Here is a 20,642-nt window from a genome sequence, read left to right on the forward strand (position 1 = left end):
TTGTAGTGGAAACATTTAGCTGCTAGGGTATTGACATTGACAAGGGGCTTGATAGAACTCTAGGTGAAAACCTTTAACTATTTGCAACACCCATGCATCTTGAGTAATGGCTCTCCAATTGTGAAGAAAGAATTGAACGTGACCCAATGGTATTTCAGAGGTCTCCGACTTCCCTGAAGAATTTTGGGATTGGAATCCTGCTTGTGGGGTGCCCCTGTTGCTATGCCATTGTGAATATCTGTCTGCTAGGGTAGAATATGCCACCTTTGGTAGTGTCTTGCCACTTTCTGACAAACTGTATGCACCTCTGGAAAGGCATTGATAATGGAAGTGGCCTCTGCCTCGTTTAATTAGCCGAGATTGAAAACCCATTTTTATATTTGATTGGGCTTTAACCAGCGATGTGAAAGTGACTTATTTAGAAACCTCTTATACAAATCTGATGCCAAAGACGTGCCCCTCTGTCAATGGACTTGCTTCTGCTGAAGTGAGTTCAGTGAACTTGGAGTCCATGCTCATTAATAGTGTCTTGCGCCTTTCTGTTGACACATCGCAATTTGCATTGCTCAGCAAGTATATAGCTTGCTAGGTCCAACCCGCTAATATATCTGGATCCACTGGTGAACCAGTTCCTTTTGCCACAAAGGCCATTTCTAGTACTTTTGCTAAGGGCCCAGTAAGGTCTAACATTTTGTCTCTGCAACCCCTCCAAGCACGGTCTATGCCCTTCTTTGGATCCTTGGAGATTTTCTTTAAAGTCAGCATTCTCTGGTCTAGGTCCGGGTCTCAGCAAACTTGTTGGATGTCGGGCCTGGGGCATTCAGCCTGAAGATGGTTGCATACCTCCCTTGTCCAAGCCCTTACGTAGGTTTTCGTGCATGTAATCCGATCCTGCTGTAGTGGGTCCCAATCAGATGATCTTGGGTATTAAGTGGAGAAAGTTTCCACTAAAGGCCGTGACCTGGCATAGGTGGTTTTTTAGCCTTCTTGCGCTTAGTGAGTTGTGATCAGATGAGTCTGTGTCGGTATCTGTGTAATTATCACCCTTTTGCTTTGATTGCGCACCTGAGGAGGTTGTGGTGATAGAGTACCAGGGTGTTGCTCTGACGTCCACTTGCCTGACATGGAGCGCCTCCACTTAAAGACCAACCTGAACGCCACCTTTCGTGGTACTCTAGTATGCAGACCTCCTAAACCCCTTCGGTGAAGCCATAACAGACTTAATCACTTGCCACACTTTTACCTCAACGGACTAAATCCTCCTCGGCGACATCTATTTCCTTCTAGACACCCTTGAAGACAACACCTCACCACCATTGGACTCAAACAACTGGGGACAACACCTGCCCACTTGGCAGGACAAACGCTCCACCCCATCTTCTCTGAAAGCAACATCTGCCTCAGCAACACCTCAAAGCCACTCTGGACCGACCACCACTGAATCCACTTCTTCACCAAACCCACTGTACGCCACCACGCCCACTGCAATCCTTGCAGAAGCTGGAACAAGGTCACTGAAGACCTGCTTTCCACCTCCCTCAGCCAGAAACCACCACCAAGTCATAGCGAGTCCTCCTGAGGCGGAAGCCGGGAGCGGACCTCTTGAAATTTTAATGATTACTATTTGAAACTGCTTGTTTGAGTCTGTGTATTTGTTTTTTAAAACTTCTCACTTACCAGCTGACTTCGGTTCCCCGCGCAGCCGACTTAACGCTGCGACGGGAGGTTACTGATCACTTCCACTCCTTCATGCCACTTTGGCGAGCGCAGAGGCCATGCCCCCTCGCAGAGGCCACGCCCCTTTCCCCCCGCCCCCTATAAATCATGTGCCACCACCGAACGCGCAGCGGATGAGCGCGGCGTGACGATTGCGCGCCAAAGGCGCGCTTAAGGCAAGCCCGTCCGCGACCAAACGCGGGCCACCCCACTATCCCTGATCACTACAATATTCATCGGCGCAACTACTCTTTTCATGGCCTTTGGCCCATCGAAGCCTCTCTGACCACCCACATTAATAACCTGGGACTCACAGCCGCTGCCACTCCTCCCACTCCTCACGCCCGATCCACCCACCTCCTCTTTCCCCCTTCCCCAGTCCCGACCCTCCTGCCGGGCCTAGACAGGCCCCTCTTTCCATCTACTACCTTAATACGCACTCCGCAGTCAAACACTGCCACGAACTTTCTGTCTTACTCGATCTCCATAAACTAGATCTCTTATTCCTTACGGAGACCTGGTTCCGTGACAGTTCCCTCCCCACTCTCTTAGCTTTTCTCCCCGCTACCTACTACGCTCTCCGAGCTGACCGGCCAACCGGTAAATCCGGCGGGGGTGTCTCCCTGATTGCCCGAAAGGATCTTCCATTTCAACCTCTCAGCTTTCCCCCGATAGGCACATCCGACTTCTTAGTCGCTCATTCACTATTCTATAATGTATCTCTCACTTGCCTACTTATGTACCGTTCCCCCCCCAACCCTCCCAAACCTTTCTTGACTGGTTTCAAGAACTTGTGGCCACCCTAGCAGTCAACAATTCATCCGTCTTGGTGCTAGGCGACTTCAACTTTTGGTCCTCCGACCCAGCTGAATGCTCCACTTCCAAAGAATTTTCCGAAACTTTACGTTCCCTTAACTTCACCTCGCATGTCAACTCCTCTACTCACACTCAAGGCCATATCCTTGACAAGATCTGGTCTCTGAACTGCCCCCTTGTCAATTTCGCCTTGTCCCTGGTCTGATCACTCATTTATCTAATTTTTCTCAACTTGGACCGCCCACCAAGCCCTCGCACCCCAAAAACATCTGGGTCCGCTCTTGGGGTCTGGTAGATGTGGCCTCTCTAGCCTCCTCTCTCTCATCCTCCAGCCCTGACCTTTCCGGTCTGCCCTCTTCAGAACAAGCCAAATCCATCAATTCCTGGCTACATTCAGCCTGCGATTCCATCGCCCCACTTAAGCGGGTCTCTTCTAGACGGACGAACGACTCCAACCACTGGTTCAATGACTAACTGAAGGCACTAAAACTCTCAGTCCGCCACGCAGAACGAGCTTGGAGACTTACTGCCCCATCCTCAAAACGCAGTACACCTCCTGTGAAGTTGGCCTGATATTCAGTGTTCACTATTCTAGTGATCACTATGTATCAGTCCAAACAACCCTTATGGTGATTGGTAGTAAGTCAACCAAAAGACTAGCTATCCTAGTAGCATGGACAAGAGCAGTCTTCGGGCTCGGGCGTGTTAAGCCAGCTGTTATACCATCACATATACCCCTTGAACACCAAGTGAAAGGACACCACACAAGTGTTATGAAAATAAACAGTGTATTTAGATCACAACAGCCCTGTACTCTTTATGAGGACAGGGTACTAAGCACACAACAAAACTCTTACGAAAATACTTTAAGTTGCACAATTTACACAAATGCCCGAGGGGCACGAAAAACCATATACTATGAAAGTGGAATGCGAAATTACTAGCAGGTAAGTACTGGACTAATAGGCTTTGGAATCGCTAGGACTACGTTACTGAACCTTCAGATTACTAGTAGGAGGCCTAGGGGACTCTGGTGCAGAGTGTGCACTCTCTCTCTCTCTCTCTCGCGATGCGGGACAAAGTCTATGGAGGCTAGTAAAAGCAAAGTTAGTGTTCTCGGGCGAACCCGATAAGGTAGGTTGAAAACAAAAGTGGATCCGGACCCTTGGATAGTGAGGCTATGCTGGGGCACCGAAATGCCGAAGTTACCTAGCCCAGAGGCTGCGGCTGCATAGGTCTGAAAAGACGTCGGGAATCCTCGTTGACGAACCAGGATACAAGGGAGAATTCTTAAGAAGTAGAGTTCCTTTCGTAGAAAGTAGTTTCTTGATTCAAAGATCTAATCTGGAAGGGTCCCCGCTCCTGCCTTTATCCTAAAGAAAGGGGTGGGTACGCGACTAGGTCCTGCCCTAGGGGTGGGACCAGGAAGGGGGTGGTTACACCCCTCTCCCATGCCGGACTTTCCCCAGGCCAGGGGCTGGTGTGCCCCTGGAACTGGTTCTAGCCGGCAGATGCGTAGTGAGCACCGGGGTGCCACTTGCAGTCACCTTCCTGTAAAGCCCTGCCTACCCAGGATACACAAAACCCTGTCTGGGATGGTGCTAGCACCGCCCCTGACAGAAAACCCTTTGTCCAAGCTCCCCTCGCTGGAAGGACTCCCAGCTGCAGGGGGTCAGACTCGTGTCTGTGGTGGCAGCATCCATTTCTTGATGCTGAGGCTTGAGTTAACTTTAACCGGGGTTTACAGTTACGTACATGTCGTGTCCCTCTAGAAGGGTGGAATGCTAACCCCGTTGCCAGAATTGGCGAGGGGTTAGTATTCCAATTCGTATGACACCTTACTCGACATGTTTTGATAAAGCGATACCAAAGATAGCATTTAACCGCGAGGATTATAATGCGCTTAAGAGTATATGGTATGCGTTATCATGCAACAGCTATTAGGACTTGGTTCCGCAAGCTGCAGACGGGCTCAGCTCATGCCAGAGCACCATCTCACACGATTCCAAGCACTCTGCCTTCAGGATTGTCAAGGCCTGCCATAGGAGTGACTGATAGGAATCTGTGTGTCCATTTTAGGGTTAGATATAGGTATACTATATCTAAAGCAAAAGGTGATTACACCACTGTAGTCGGTGACGTGGGGAGGGTACAGACAGTGAGGGTTAAACGCGGGGTAATGAATACAAGAGGAGGGGGGGTTACGAGGGAACACAGACGGGGTTTGCTATACACTATTTACACGCACGCCGTCTCCCCACCCACACCGCCATATGGTCCTGTACCTGGGATAGCCACGCTCCTCCCCCGGGAGAGTGGCACGGCGGCTCACAGGGTCGTTGGCCTCCTGGCTCTCCGTGGGGTTCGTCTCTTTCGGCCTGCTCTTCGGAATTCCTTCGGTGTCCTTCTTTCCCGACTTCTCTGCTTCTCTTCAACCGCTCTCCGACGCCGCTCCTCGCCTTCTCCTCTTCCGGGGTGATGTCACACGCTTCTGTCCGTACTTCCTGCTCTTTATCCAATCTGGCCTCACAGACGAATACAGGAGGAGGGGCCACCTCCTCCTCAGAGTACGCCCAATTAAAGGCGCCGCGCTCTTCTTCCACGTCGTCCAGTCCTGTATCCCAGGGATCAGTCTGTAAGGAAGGAGGTATGACAGGATCAGTAATGGGAGACCACCATTCCTCGGTAGCGCTCCGCCTCGCACCTTTACATTCCTCCCCCCCCTGGCTTCTCCCGATCGGGGAGAACCGGCATGCGAGACGGAGTCAGCGTTCCCATTGTCCTTCCCCTTCCGATGCACCACCGTAAAGGCAAAGGGCTGAAGAAAGAGGAACCACCGAAGAACCCGCGCATTCTGAGTCCTGTTCCTCTGCATCCACTGCAGTGGCGCATGATCGGAATACAATGTGAATGCCCTCCCCTCCAGATAATAACGAAGTTTGTCCACGGCCCAGCGAATAGCTAAACACTCCTTTTCGACCGTGGGATACTTCCTTTCCCTGGGGTGGAGTTTGCGGCTGACGTACAACACTGGATGTTCGTCATTGTCCTCCCCAATCTGTGACAGTACAGCCCCGATTCCTGTCTCTGAGGCATCAGTGGCAAGGAGAAAGGGACGCCTGAAATCGGGAGGAATAAGCACAGGGCTGGTGGTAATGGCTCTTTTCAAGTGAAGAAAGGCGTTCCAGGCATCCAGGGGAGGGGGTTGCGGCAGAGCATTTCTGACATTTTTCTGTAACAAATTGGTCAGGGGGGAGGCGATGTCAGCGAAGTTCTGAATGAACCTTCGATAGTAGCCCATGAGGCCCAGGAATGCCCTTAGTTCCCGTTTCGTGGACGGAAATGGGGTCTCGGTTATGGCTTTGATCTTTTCTTCTTGGGGAGCGATTACCCCATCCCCCAACATAGCCGAGATATTTCACTTTTGGGAAGGCTGCCCGGGCATTAACGTGGAGATGGGCCTTTTCTAGAGAGGACAGTACGTTAATTAGATGTTCTAAGTGTTCTTTCCATGTTTGGCTAAAGATGACAATGTCATCAAGGTATACCGAACTGTAAGCGGTATGAGGTGCCAAAACAGTGTTCATAAGCCGCTGGAACGTGGCAGGAGCCCCGTGGAGTCCGAAAGGGAGGACGTTGAATTCATACAGACCGTCCTCGGTGGAAAAGGCAGTTTTGTGACGGTCCTCCCTCAGGGGCACCTGCCAGTAGCCTTTTGTCAGATCCAGCGTGGTTATGTATTTGGCATCTCCTATCCGCTCAATGAGTTCGTCCACCCTGGGTATAGGGAACGCATCAAAGGTGGACACTGCATTCAATGCCCTGAAGTCCATGCAAAAACGCGTGGACCCATCGGGCTTGGGCACCATGACTATGGGTGACGACCAGTTGCTTTTTGACGGTCTAATAACCCCCAGTTCCAACATACTCGCAACCTCCTTTCTTACGTCTGCCCGTTTAGCAGCAGGAATGCGATAGGGCCTCTGTTTTACTAAGCACCCTTTAGCCGTATGTATCTCGTGCTCTGCCAAGAGGGTGCACTCAGGGGTGTCCGAGAATAACTGAGAAAAAGGGCGGAGTCTTTCGAGCAATGCCTGTTTCTCCGCGTCTGAGGTCTGGATTGATAGGCAAATGGCACAAGGTTGTCCCAGTATTGTTTTCGGGCAGCACAAAGTTAGATGATTGGGGGACAGATCCTAGCCATTTTTTTAGGAGATTGATATGGTACGTTTGATTACGTGTGGGTGACAGCTGTACCTTATACGTCGTATTGCCATATTTCTCTAGGACTTGGTATGGTCCCTTCCACTCGCTCTTGAATTTTTGCGTGGAAGAAGGGAGCAGTACCAGCGCCCAGTCTCCTTTGTTAAGTGACCTCCACTTTTTCCCTTTATCATAACATCGCTTTTGGTGATGTTGGGCCGTCTTTAGGTTAGAATAAGCAAGGTCTCTCAATTTGCCTAGTCTGGACCGCAACTGCTGGGTATAGTCCAGTAGAGACCGTTGTTCCTGAGCCTCCTCTCTTTTCCCAGACGTCTCTAGTTATTTCAAGGAGTGACCTTGGTTGCCGGCCATACAATAGTTCAAACGGGGAGTATCCCATGCTGCTCTGAACTTGGGCCCTTACTACGTACAAGGCCAATGGGAGCATTTTGTCCCAGTCTTTATGTTCGGCACTCAGGAGTTTCCTAAGAGTGGATTTTAGGGTCCTATTGTATCGCTCCACTAAACCATCCGTTTGTGGGTGGTAAGCGGAAGTGCAGATATGTTGGAGGTCCAGAGTCTTGCAAACCTCCTTCATCATCCGTGAGACAAAAGGAGTCCCCTGGTCTGTTAGGATTTCCCGGGGAAATCCGACTCTTGAGAACAATTCCACCAGCTTCTCTGCCACGTTCTTGGTGGTCGGGGTGTGTAGAGGAAACGCCTCAGGGAAGCGGGTGGCATAGTCCACTATCACTAAAGCATAAGTGTGGCCCCGAGAAGTGCGGGGCAAGGGTCCTATGAGGTCCATCCCCACACGTTCCCAGGGATTACCTATCACGGGTAAGGGCTGCAGAGGCACCGCTGATGGTTTAGTCAGGTTTCTCCTCTGACACACCTCGCATTGTTGGCAGTAGGCTTCGGTTTCTTTGTAGATTCCGGGCCAAAAGAACTATCTCAGTATGTTTTGCGTGGTCTTTTCAGCCCCACTGTGTCCCGCGGTCAAATGCGTATGTGCATAGAACAGTATTTGTTCACGGAACTCTTTTGGTACTACCAGTTGCCCTTGGTCTCCCTCTTTCCCTTCTCGATAGAGTAGCTCGTTTACGATCTTGAACCTGGGGAATCTCTGAACAGAGTTGGTGGTTTGTTCCACGTGGGCTGCTTCCCATGCATTCAAAAGGGTCGGATCGTTGGCTTGTGCGAATTTGAACCCTTTGTCTATGACCCAGGGTTCAACTGACAAGAGGGCCTCCACCGGTCGACTGGCTAATTCCAGTTTAAATAAGGCCAGGAATTGGGGGTTATCCACCCCGAGGATCAATTCCTCGGGAAGTGACGCAACCACTCCTACTCTCACGGAGCATGGTTCCCTTCCTATCGGGCTTATCGTGATGCGTGCAAGGGGATACGTCTTCACGTCCCCATGGACACACCGGATGTGTACTACGCCCTCCCGCCCTATTTGGGAAGGTGCCAACAGTTTCTCCCGTATGACGGATTGTCTGCACCCCGAGTCGAGGCGCCTTTACGGGGGCTTGGTTCACTAGTACCCTTACATAATAGGAAGGTCTCATTTCGGCGGAGTACATCACGGCTTTGGGTATGTACCCAACTTCCATGGGTTCATCTGCTGGTTTCTTCCTGGGGCACAATCTTGCAATATGGCCCCACTCCCCACATTCAAAACACTGGGGACCCCTCATTGGTGTAACATCCGGACGGTATGGCCTTGGTTTGAGAGGTTCATAGAGGGGTTTCTTTTTTTCCGATTTAGGGGGCGGTACCGGAGTCTTTGAAGGTTTTTCGGTCTCCCATGGAGCGGGTCTAGGAGCTGCTCTGGTATAATTCGCCGCCATTTCAATAGCCTGAGCTGGGGTCAATCCGGGGTGCTGTCTTAACCAGCGCTGTGTTCCATATGGTAGAGCTTCCATGAATTGTTCGAGTATGATACTCGTCATAACATCCTCCTTGCTCCTGTTTTCGGGACGCAGCCATTTTTCTGCCGCCATTTTCAGGCGTAAGTACAGTGTCTTGGGGTTTTCCCCAGTGACCCCCTTCTCCTTCCGAAACCTGAGTCTGTATGCTTCGGGGTCCATCCCGAGATGGTCTAGTATCACCTCCTTGATGGCAGCATATGTGGAGGTACCGGCATGATTTGCGACCTGGTAGGCCGTCTGTGCTTCACCCGTCAGCAAGGGCGCCAGAAAAAAGGGCCATTTTTCCTCTGGCCACCCACACGCCCTTGCAGCCCGCTCGAAATTGACCAGGAAGGCATCCTGGCTTCCTGGAAAGACGAGTGAAAACGCTTTGGACCGGACAAAAGAAGAATTTAAAGCAGCCAAAGCAATGGTTCTGCGAACTATGCAAGGAGGAGCTCCGCCTTAAATCGCCTGAACGCTCTGCAGCCAGAGATCGGGTTTTAAGAGATACGCGTCAGACCTATAAATAAGACATATATCGATCTCTAGTACAACAACTCAGCGGTTATTCACGTTCTTAAACACGAGGAGTGTGATTCTATGTTCCAAGTCCCAGTCATTGTAACATTTAGTTTAACACCGGATCCATAATTAACAAGCCTTTGCACCAACAATTAGAAGGAAACAATATCTGATAAAATAGGAAGTACTACTTAAATATATCCTGAAGTCAATACTTGCAACTTGACAGGAATTTCTTCCCAGAATAACAGATATTCAACTATGCAGGGGCCATAAAAACTATTGTTTGTGTTTGAGTATTCTGCAAGACAGGTCCTGAGGAAGGCGGTCCACACTGCCGAAACGCGTCGACCTTGCGTATTAATTTGCATTTCCACCTGCGATCCCTCAGACGCAGAATCAAGAATGAATGTAGTATGTATGTTAAGTAAGGGATGTATGTACTTGTGAGAGTGTTGATTGTTTTGTATACCGTTTCCCCTGCAGTAAATAGTTTTTTTACTGATGATACTAGTAAATGATGTGTTTTATACTATGTGTTTTTTGATAAAATATATTAACTGATGTGATAAAACGACAAATGAAAAAAATCTCTACTAAGAAATATAACTAAAAAAGAAAAAATAATAAAATGAAGTTTTAAAAAAAACCCTTCCTTGTTGTTTGCCCTTATGTATGAAAATAATAGAATTAAAGTATTGGATATATACCGCTAAAGTTTTAGAGGTCAAGGGGGAATATATTCTGTTAGGGCATCCGGGTCCTCTCCTACTACATACTTCTGTAAGGAGACTCCGGCTGGATGAGGTCCGGCCGGTCTTCGATCCACCGAGACAGCAGTTCCCGGTGTCTGCACCACTTTCTGCAAACTATCCAGCTGTTGCGTCATGGTGCTACGGAACAGGGCTCGGTCTGCGTCTGCTGTGCTGATTTGTTGGCTGACCGCCCATTCCAATTTCTGCTGACCATCGACTAGAGTCTGTATGATTTGTTCCATGGTCGGTTCTTCGGAGGGAGTAGATCCCACTTCTGACACCACTGCGACCGGGTGTAGGGGTGAGGGGTTAACCGTAGGACCGAGAATAGGCTCTGGGACAGGACTGACAGGCAAACCCGCTATTGAAGCAGAAACTGAATGGACAACAGGTCTTGGGAGTAAGGAGGGTTTTATTGGTATAGTACGTTTAGGGTTTGGTTGCAAAGTTCTCCTGGTCCTAAACGTTAGTCTCTCCCTAGCAAATTGGCTGGGATCCGTCTTTGAACCGTGGTGTTCTCCTTCTCGGGGGTCTTTGGTCTTCCGGTCTTGTCCTCAAGGTCTGGTCAATCAGGTGTCTCGGTGTTCCGGAGCCCATGTAAAGGAAGACCAACAGAGAGGGAGCCGTTAGTTCCACAGTCTTTAGGGGGCTTGCACCTTGGGGCCGTGTGCAGTGAGGAGGGTCACCAGTGTTGAACTTATTACTATGTAGTCGGTGACGTGGGGAGGGTACAGACAGTGAGGGTTAAACGCGGGGTAATGGAATACAAGAGGAGGGGGGTTACGAGGAAACACAGACGGGGTTTGCTATACACTATTTACACGCACGCCGTCTCCCCACCCACACCGCCATACGGTCCCGGACCTGGGATAGCCACGCTCCTCCCCCGGGAGAGTGGCACGGCGGCTCACAGGGTCGTTGGCCTCCTGGCTCTCCGTGGGGTTCGTCTCTTTCGGCCTGCTCTTCGGAATTCCTTCGGTGTCCTCCTTTCCCGACTTCTCCGCTTCTCTTCAACCGCTCTCCGACGCCGCTCCTCGCCTTCTTCTCCTCCGGGGTGAAGTCACACGCTTCTGTCCGTACTTCCTGCTCTTTATCCAATCTGGCCTCGCAGACGAATACAGGAGGAGGGGCCACCTCCTCCTCAGAGTACGCCCAATTAAAGGCGCCGTGCTCTTCTTCCACGTCGTCCAGTCCTGTATCCCAGGGATCAGTCTGTAAGGAAGGAGGTATGACAGGATCAGTAATGGGAGACCACAATTCCTCGGTAGCGCTCCGCCTCGCACCTTTACAACCACCTTGCCCCAGCTGTCGTGCAGCCAGTTGTGTCAAATTTAGATGGCCAGCCAGGGGTGTCATAATACATGCTTCAGCCCCTGGTGGGCCCTGGGTACACCTATGCCCTGAGTTACAGGGTCTGATAAGGTGGCCCAGTACCAATTGGAAATGTACCTAAGGTACATGGAATCCATTTTAGAGAGAGAGCAGTAGGCCTGGGGGTCTTGATTGGCAGGGTCCCAGGCCAACTAAGTCGGAAAACCAGCAAAACACCAGGCAAAAAGTTGGGGGCAACCATAGTCTGGTATCCACCTTCCTACACCTCCCTCTTGCAGCAATACAAAAAATCTATTCTGTCCACCAAAAAGGACTACTTTTCCTCTAAAATTCTAGTCGCGGAGAATAAACTCAGAAATTTTCTCTATTAATAAACTTGCTTAGTCCGACAGAACCACTCTCAAACCCTCAACCTCTTTGCGACTCCCTGAACTCTTATTTTTTTTAGATAAAATTGCAACAATCAGAGCTAACATCCTCCCCCCCCCCCCCCCCCTCTTCCTCCTTCCTCAACCCTCCCTGCCCCCCCATAGAGGCTTGTCTCGACTCATTCCCTCTCCTAACAGAAGAATCCTTTCTCGCCCTTCTCCCTCTAGTTAAATCTGGGTCCCCATTTGACCCATGCCCTGCCCATATTCTGTCACATTTTCACGAACTGTCCGCTACCCCCGCTCACTTTTCTCAACTGCTCCCTGTCCCAGGGTGTGGTTACCCCTGCTCTCAAATCCGCTATAATCCTCCCCATTCTAAAAGAAACCAGGCACAGATCTCTGTCCCCGCCAACTACCGCCCCATCTCTTTGCTCCCCTTTCCTAGGGAAAGTCCTGGAGCGACATGTCACCAAAGTACTCACCACCTACGTGGAAGCAAACGGAGTCCTGGCTCCCCGCCAAGCCGGCTTTCGCCCGGCTCATTCCACCGAGTCGGTTGTGCTTGAATGGACACTAACATCCCCCAGGCCTTGGTGCTACTCTATCTCTCCGCCGCCTTTGACACGGACCATTCCATCTTACTCTCCCGTGTCGGGGCGGCAGGGATCGGCGGCACTGCCTTGGTCTGGCTGTCCTCCTTTTTAAGCGATCGCACCCAAGCGGTTACCTGGGCGCTTTCTCGGCTGAACCGCGGAAGGTGGTATGTGGGGTCTCTCAAGGCTCCTCTCTCTCCCCTCTACTATTCAACCTGTACATAGCCCCCCTTATCTTTGCTCTTCAACAAATGGAGGTCTCCGTATATAACTATGCGGATGACCTCCAGCTCATATTTTCTCTTTCTCACTCCCCTGACTCTAACTCTAATTTCAAATCTACAATGCTCTTCATCCGGACTGGATGAATCACAACCACCTGAAACTAAACCCAGATAAAACCGAGCTGGTTTTGACAGGTGGTTGCTCCAGTCCCTGGTCCCCCCTCTTCTGGCCTTCTTCCCTTGGACCCTCCCCACCCCCTTCTGTTAAAGCCCTCGGCATCAAAATTAATGACCAACTCACTCTGCACTCCCAGGTGAGTTCGGTGGTTTCCTCCTCTTTTCTATCCCTCCGCACTATCCACAAGGTTTCCCGCTTCTTCTCCTTCACGGCCCTGAAACTTATCGTACTTGCCATGGTCGTCTTCCGCTTGGATTATGCCAATGCCCTTTACCACGGCATGCGGGCTTACAAAGTACGACTACTTCAGCTGGTCCAGAACCAAGCGGCTCGTTTGGTTTACAACCTTACGAAATCCCATCATGTCACTCCCCTCTTAAAATCCTTGCACTGGCTCCCCATTCGCGAACGCTCCCAATTCAAGGTGGGCTGCCTCACCTTCCAGGCCCAGCTAGGCTCATCTCCCGCTTTTATCTCCTCGGAGATCAAACCTTATGCCCCCTCCAGGGAACTTCGCTCCTCTTCTCAACATCTACTGACTGTTCCCCGTTTTCGCCGAAAAAAATGGGGAGGCTTGAAATTCTCTACTCTTGCCCCATTTTTTTGGAACTCCCTTCCTATCCAACTTAGATGCTCTACCCAATACTCTTTTCAGAAAGGCTTTAAAAACCTTTCTGAATGAATTCAGATTCTCAAAGGCCTTACCCCTATAATTTTCCTCCAGCCCCCCCCCCCCCCGGTGATTCTCACTTCTCAGGGACTCTGCATACTGTAGCGCCATGGAACCGTCGAGTGTACGTGCGCTTTATAAAGAATTTAAAACTCAAACTAGCATCCACTGACACAAACACCTTAACATGTAACCTCCAACCTTCAAGAGCCCAGGCGCATCTGTAAACTGATCAAAGATGGTGTAGCAGCGCAAGATCACAGCTAATTGAGTCACTGCACACCACTGTCATCAGAACAAATCGGTCATCGAGGAACGCATCAGCGCACACAACAGCAAAGAACTCTTCGCCGTGGTAAAAAAATTCGCTAAACCCAGCAAATAGATAGCAGACACTTCCCCAGTCTCAAGACCTCTGCGACAACTTTGTCACCTTCTTCCAGCGCAAGATCAATGAGATCTATGACCGCTTCGCAACCAAAGAACCACACGCACCTGGTCGCTCCAAACTCAGCAGACCATGACTGCATACCATGACTACCCTCACCTTACGACACCCTCCGGATCATGAAGAGCATACTCTGCAGCCCCCTCGGATCCCTGCCCTCCCTACATCAACAGAGCCTGCACCTCAATCTCATCCAAACTCTGCTACACTTTCAACTGCTGCATTGAGTCTGCAACCTTCACGAAGACTGGAAGCATGCAGAAATCAACCCCTTGCTGAAGAAACAGTCTGCCGGCCTGACAGACCTCAAAAACTACAGACATCCCTCTGCTCCCCTTCCCAGCCAAAGTTATGGAGAAAGCCATAAATGCCTGACTCTGAGTTCATCGAGACTAACATCCTGGACCTCTCCCAATCATGCGTCCGAGGCAACCACAGCACTGAGACCGCTCTCCTCACTGCGACCGACATCTGCACCCTCCTCGACTAAGTGAAGTCTGCTTCCCTCATCCTCCTGGACCTCTCTGCCACATTCAGCACATCTCCCACCGCACCCTCTGCACAAGACTCCACAACACCAGCATCTGTGACCAAGCCCTAGAATAGATCCACTCCTTCCACACTGGCCAAACGCAGCGAGTCCGACTTCCACCATTCAGCTCAGAACATTTATAGATAAGTGTTGAGGTGCCTCAGATCCTCCCTGAACCCCAAACACCAACATCTACATGGCCCCGCTTGCAGCCATCGTCTGAAGCCACAGACTCAACATAGTGGCCTATGCTGATGACACCCAGCTGGTTCTCTCCCTCAGACGAACCCACAGCAGACAAGATCAACTTCCACAACTGGATAAAGGCAGTCGCCAGTGGGATAAGTGACAGCTGCCTCTAGCTGAACTTGTAAAAGACTGACCTGCTCCTTACCCTTCTTCCTGGGATGACTTCTAGTGACCCACAGCGCTCAACTCCCACCAGACATCTTCCTCCCCCCCCCCCCCACCCCCCTTCTCTCTCTCTGGCCACCGTCCCACGGATCAACAAAACCACAGCTGGAGAAATTCTTCTATTTCGCTGCAAAGACCTGGTACCTGTGCACCTCAGGCAATTGTCGTCGCTGCTGCAATTCAGGAAGCACCCCCCTCCCATTAGTGCTTTGAGACCCTCACGGGTGAGTAGTTGTGCTTTATAAGATTACTGATTGAGTAGCCATGATCACTCAAGGGAGCTTAAGGATGCTTGGCCAGTGCACCTGCATGAGGCCTCTCGCAGGACTTGGCTTTTGCCTTTTGGGGTACATCTAATGAACCGGCCTTAGGGTCTATAGTCGTAGGATTATGAAAGCCATGTTTAGCAAAAATCTTTAGCTGCGTAGTAATGGGTTTAAGCACCGCTGCCAGGGCCTGGTTAACAGTAATAGGGACCACCGTCTCGCTTGCCCTATTGACTGACTGCCGGATACAGGCGTCCAGAGCGTCAAACTGTGAATCTTCTAAATATGGCCCCTGAGGTCATTCCTCATAATAAGATTCCTCTTGTTCCTCAAAGGGGGCCCCATTGCGCCATTGTTAAAGGTTAGACTCACTGAATTTGTTTAAAATTGCACCAAATAAATCCCTAGAGATCAGTCTGGGTGAGCCAACCCCACGTGAACTCACAAAAATATGGAAGCTCCTCCGCAACGCTGTAATCCATTTCAGCCCCAGATAAAGCGGGCATATACAGCCTAATTTTTTCTGAGCGTGCACACTGCTCACCAGGGCAACTCTATTTTGTCAGCTGGAGCCGGATTCACCTTCCCGCTGTGATTGACTACAAAAAAACTCAAGGCAAGCGTTAAAAGAACGCTGCGGCGGGGAGAACGTGCATGGAAGAGTGACTGTGCGTAGCTGAAAATTAGCGAAGTTGATATCCCAGTTGGGCATTGCATGTCCCCAGGCACAGACGTTCCATCTGGCCTGATTAGAGAATGTGCTGGCTGTGTGGGTGGATGGACTTGGGCGCGACTGGCTGTGTGTGTGTGTGTGTGTGTGTGGTTGGACTTGGGCGAGGCTGGCTGTGTGTGGACCCTCTGGCGTTTTATTACCCAGCATCTCCTGCTAACCTCAAATTTAGCTAAAGTTGCTTTCCTCATTTGTGTGGGAAAGTTGTGATATCACTGTCTGCACGAATTTCCCACATCCAGCGTTTCCCCTTGGTCTCCTGATAAAAATGATACCGCACATGTGTGTGCGCCCAAAGCAGTAGGCTTTAAATAAAAAAAAAACTGAGGGGGAACCAAAGTGGGTCCAAAAGGGCATTTTCTTTTCTAATACAAGTTTTTAGGCTGACTCTTCTTTTGGCTGAATCTGCTTTTGGCAACCTACAAGTGAGGCATAATTTTTATCGTGACAATGGGGGGCGCGCTGGGAAATTTGTATGGGCGCAGTGATCTTGCGACTTTCCCAAACACATGTGACTTTTTTAGGTTGGCAGGATATTCTGGGTAAGAAAATGTTGGCGGAACCATGCAAGCTACACCTTCCTGGACTCCCCCGATCAAAGAAGTTCAAATCAATGTATCTGATGACCGGAATAGGTAGATTTACAAATATTACATGCAATGTTAGAGGACCTAGAACACCCATAGTGTGCCATGTCCCCTATTTTTTTTCTTCACTTTTTTGCCCATGCAGTCGGCACGAGTTTGGGGCTGGGTCCTATAGGATGCATAATATATGCGGCAGCTTTCAGGGGGCCCTCTTTAGTACCTACGCCCTAGGTACCAGGGGTAACACTCACTAGGGACTTGGAGGCCAGGAGACCTGGTCGGGTGGGGCTCAATTGACCAGTGGACCTGTTTTGGGGAAAGAACATTGGCACTGGGGACCTGGTTAGTAGGGACCCCGGGCACTGCAGTCAAAGTTACATCAAAAACCAGGCAAAAAAGTGGGAGGACTGCAACAAAATCCCAGTTTCCTACACAGTGCACTTGCAGGCCTGACAACTTTGCATAGGTGAAAATGTTTGAGTACAATTCACTTGAGTTTACAGTGGAAGGAGTGGACATTGGTGCAGGTATCGCGGTGTACTCCCAACAAGTTTGTGAATTCCATTTTTGCATTGGCAAATTTGTCAATGTTCAGTGACGATTCAGAGCAAGTGCACATTCACTTAACTTTTGTTTCTCGTTTGTCCCACGGAGGAACTCCTTTCCCTACACTGCGACTTTCCGCACCCATCCCCTTGTTCTGGGTAGATGGAGGAAGGGTAAATTTCCCACTCTGTTAAGATCTACTCCTACCCTTGTAAAGACTATATTTATGGTGTTTTTCAACGGTCTCAAGATGTGCGAAGGAGTCTAATACCCTTGAATGTAAGTTCATGGGTATACACAAAGTTAATGACAGTCCAACCCATGTGAGGCAATTTTGCTCCACTTGTCATGCAACTAAATCCGATTGCAAAAAAAACTTTTGCGCTTGTTGGCTAACCTTGCATATATGAATGGCCCATAGCATTTTCACTCTGATCAGTGACTGCCAGTTGTGAAATCTAAAACACACATGTCTGGTCAAGCACTTAATATATGCTCCCAGTTATGGCAAACGTGGAAACTGCAGCACAGTGATGGTGTTTTCCCCATAGAATAGCAAAATGTCAAACTGAGAATGTCCGACGCTGGGTTATCGGTTATCCCTGCACTGAGAACTCACAAACTGTGTACTTACACTAACATTTAAAAAAATAGAGCCATTAAAAAGTAAATTGACAAAGCAAATCACGAAACTTGCTTAAAGTAAAGAGCAATGACACAAGGAGTGCCATGCTGAAACCTAACCAGCTTTATAATCCGATCTATCTACTGCTTCATAAAGCAAGCCTGTGAATATGTATTGTGTAAATAGAATCCTTGTTTATTCAGAGGTCCTGTATAAAGTCAGAAATGTGTAATAATGAAAGCCTTTCTAAAAATCTGAACCCTGAACTAATATACCTTGTAAAGTCATAGATTCTATAATCTGAGCTCTGAATGCTGCCATAACTTGTCACCACATTGAAAGTCACAAAATGGGACAGCTGAAGCAGAAATATTTTCTTCCCGGTGTATTCTGTGGTTGCTGGTCAACTACAATCTACTCTGTTAATTAACCTATTGAAATATATGGCAAATTGCTGGTCTTTAACTTTTTGTTTTAATAGATCTGTTGAACAGCTTAGTTGCTGACCTTGGGATCTGGAGTAACTTTAGCAAGAATTGTTATTTTGAGATAATCCTGTCTGCCCATTTGCAAAAATTTGAAATGTGACTATTAATGCACAGCACTATTTGTAGACCACCTTGACTGGTCTTGTGGCCCACAGTGATGTACAGCACCCACATTTTATGCACACGAATGCTTTGTTTAGAGACCGTGGCTCCTCTGGCCATGTTAGTAGACAGCTACAGCTCTTGCATCACTAACCACTTTTTTTTTGTTGCAGGAGGAGTTGTTAGATATTAAAGAACGTCCTCACTCTAGGCAAAGACCCTCCTGTCTTTTAGATAAATATGACAGGTATGCCTTTTTTTAACTGCTACTGAATGTTCCACAAAGTGCGTCACTCTTGCACCATAGCAAATATACAGCAATTGATTTATGATCAACTTCAGTCACTGATTTTTTTTTTTTTTTTTTTTTTTTTTTTAGTCAAATGAGTGTAGTATCTGTAAGGTATATCCATTTCGAATCAGATGCAGGTTGCAATAGCTGTTTTTTGGATGTCTACCAATAATCAATGGAGTTTTAACCAAACTGGCCTGTTCTATAAGTTGGCTCACTCCAGCTAATGAAAAGGTGTCTTGGCTAAATCAATGTTAATGGTTGAGCCAAGACTACATTTAATAAGGAATGTGTTTCACTCCACCTACCTGATCACATAGTTGCTGCCCCCCGAAGGTGCCTTGGTGCTTTCCACTTGGCCATGGAGTTCCTTGTTCTGATGTCTTAATTTTTTTTGGTATTGGCATGGGGTATGTAGGTGAAAAACCTGGAATGCTAAAGTGCAAGTGAAGTGTACAACTTTATTTTGAATCCTAAAGATTCTTGTTTGATTTGCAGTGATGGTGTGTGGGACCCTGAGAAGTGGCATGCTTCTCTGTACCCGAACTCTGGACGAAGTTCACCAGTTGTTGACCCTTTAAAAAAAGATTTGGAGTCTGATCGTACATCGCTAAAGCGCAGAATAACTGGTAAGTAATTGCATTACTGTTCTACTGTGCAACAAGCGTTGTGGCGAGTGGCAAAAAGGAGGCTTGTTGATGCCCGGTCATAAGACTGGTGTAGGTGCCATTCTTGTTTTAACACTAGTTATATATACTTTTCAAATTACTTTTATCCCAAGTCTAATTTAGTGCAGTTCCAAAGCAAAAGAATTTTTGGTTGACTTCATTTTCAGCTTGTGATCAATCAGTACTGCAGACAAATGTCCTGATTAAGTCAGTTTAGGCTTTTTCCTGGTTGATAAATTGAGAATTCAAAGTATAACATGGGTGTGGTAGAGGACACAGTATGTAGCACTGGGCCGGATTTGACTTGCCTTATTACGTTGAATGGAAGTGAGAGGTTTCAGATACTAAATGACTAAAGCCAGAGCTGGTTTACATATAGCTGCCGTTTCAATCTAAATGATATATTTTGCAGCAGATATTGGCTGTTTTACCAAGAAGTGTTATTACTGTCCCTATAGATCCAAGAGAGCGGCTGAAGGAGGAAGAGTTGGATGTGGTCCTGAGTCCCCAGCGGCGAAGTTTTGGTGGGGGCTGCCATGTTACAGCAGTGGTTGGCTCCCGGAGAGCTGGGAGTCCCCTAGAGAACAAGGAGAACGAGAATCTTCGCATTTTGGGTGGACGTAGGATCGGCAGTGGCAGAATAGTCTCTGTGAGAGGCTTTGATCGTGATCCCCGAAGTGTAGAGAAAGACGTGAGGGATTCAAGAGAGGGTCGGGAAAGGGATTACAAGGACAAGCGTTTCAGGGTAAGTTTGGCAATGTGGACTTCTACCTCTCTCCTGTTGGTACTGTGGTGAGGCATTCAACTTGTGTGGCTAACAGAGTAAGTTTTAGCCTTGGTGACAGAAGCTGTGGATGAGAATTATTTATTTTTTTGATCTGTTTCACATCTGACATCTGGTTAATTTGTTAGAATTGTGCTTGATTTAGTTAATTTTTTAGCACTTATCTTGAAGGCTTATAGTTTTGTGAGGAGTGAGGGTGTTTGGAAGGGGGGTGGGGGGAGATCATGGTTAGCAAAACATCACTCCATGAGCCACTGTATATACTGTCCCAAGTTTGTGTTCACTTAACTCAAATTTTCTTTCTAGCGTGAGTATGGAGATAGTAAGCGCGTTTTTGGTGAACGAAGGCGAAATGATTCTTACACAGAGGAGGAGCCTGAATGGTATTCTGCTGGCCCAACAAGCCAATCTGAAACAATTGAGCTGATTGGCTTTGATGACAAGGTTCTGGAAGAGGATCCAAAGGGACGTAAGCGTACTCGTCGACGGACCACTTCATTGAAGGAAGGTGAGGAAGCAAGTTAAGTAAATAGGGTTCTGCACACAGTTTAAAGCAAGGTTGCTTTAGCTGTTTTCAGTTCAGTATTTGTGCTAAGTATTGCCTCCATCTTCTAGCTACAAGTAATATTTGAAATGTAATTTTACAGTACCCTGGGATCTCGGGTTGATCAGAACATCTACAAAACACTTAATCTTTGTTCCCATCACTTATGTAGTAGACCATATTCCTATTCAGTGCTTTTGCAGTTGGGTTGTGATTTCTGATAAAGGGTGGAATTATTAATTTTGGTTAAATTAGGAGTACAGGTTTGTAGCATAATAGTCGGGTTTGTTGTAGTTGTATGGTTTAGAGGTTCTTGG

The 20,642-nt window shown here is 48.5% G+C and overlaps 1 protein-coding gene across 3 annotated transcripts in view; it reads left to right on the forward strand.

The window, feature by feature from the left end:
• EIF4ENIF1 (eukaryotic translation initiation factor 4E nuclear import factor 1) overlaps positions 1–20,642 on the forward strand; it is a 103,550-nt gene that overhangs the window by 19,773 nt on the left and 63,135 nt on the right. For all 3 annotated transcript variants that reach the window (XM_086942825.1, XM_086942827.1, XM_086942826.1), the window contains exons 3-6: positions 18,211–18,284; positions 18,828–18,958; positions 19,456–19,742; positions 20,088–20,289. In XM_086942825.1, coding sequence (XP_086798951.1) covers positions 18,211–18,284; positions 18,828–18,958; positions 19,456–19,742; positions 20,088–20,289 — 694 coding nt within the window. The remainder of the gene's footprint in view (positions 1–18,210; positions 18,285–18,827; positions 18,959–19,455; positions 19,743–20,087; positions 20,290–20,642) is intronic.

This window comes from Lissotriton vulgaris, chromosome 11, assembly GCF_964263255.1.
Source record: "Lissotriton vulgaris chromosome 11, aLisVul1.2, whole genome shotgun sequence".
NCBI lineage: Eukaryota > Metazoa > Chordata > Amphibia > Caudata > Salamandridae > Lissotriton > Lissotriton vulgaris.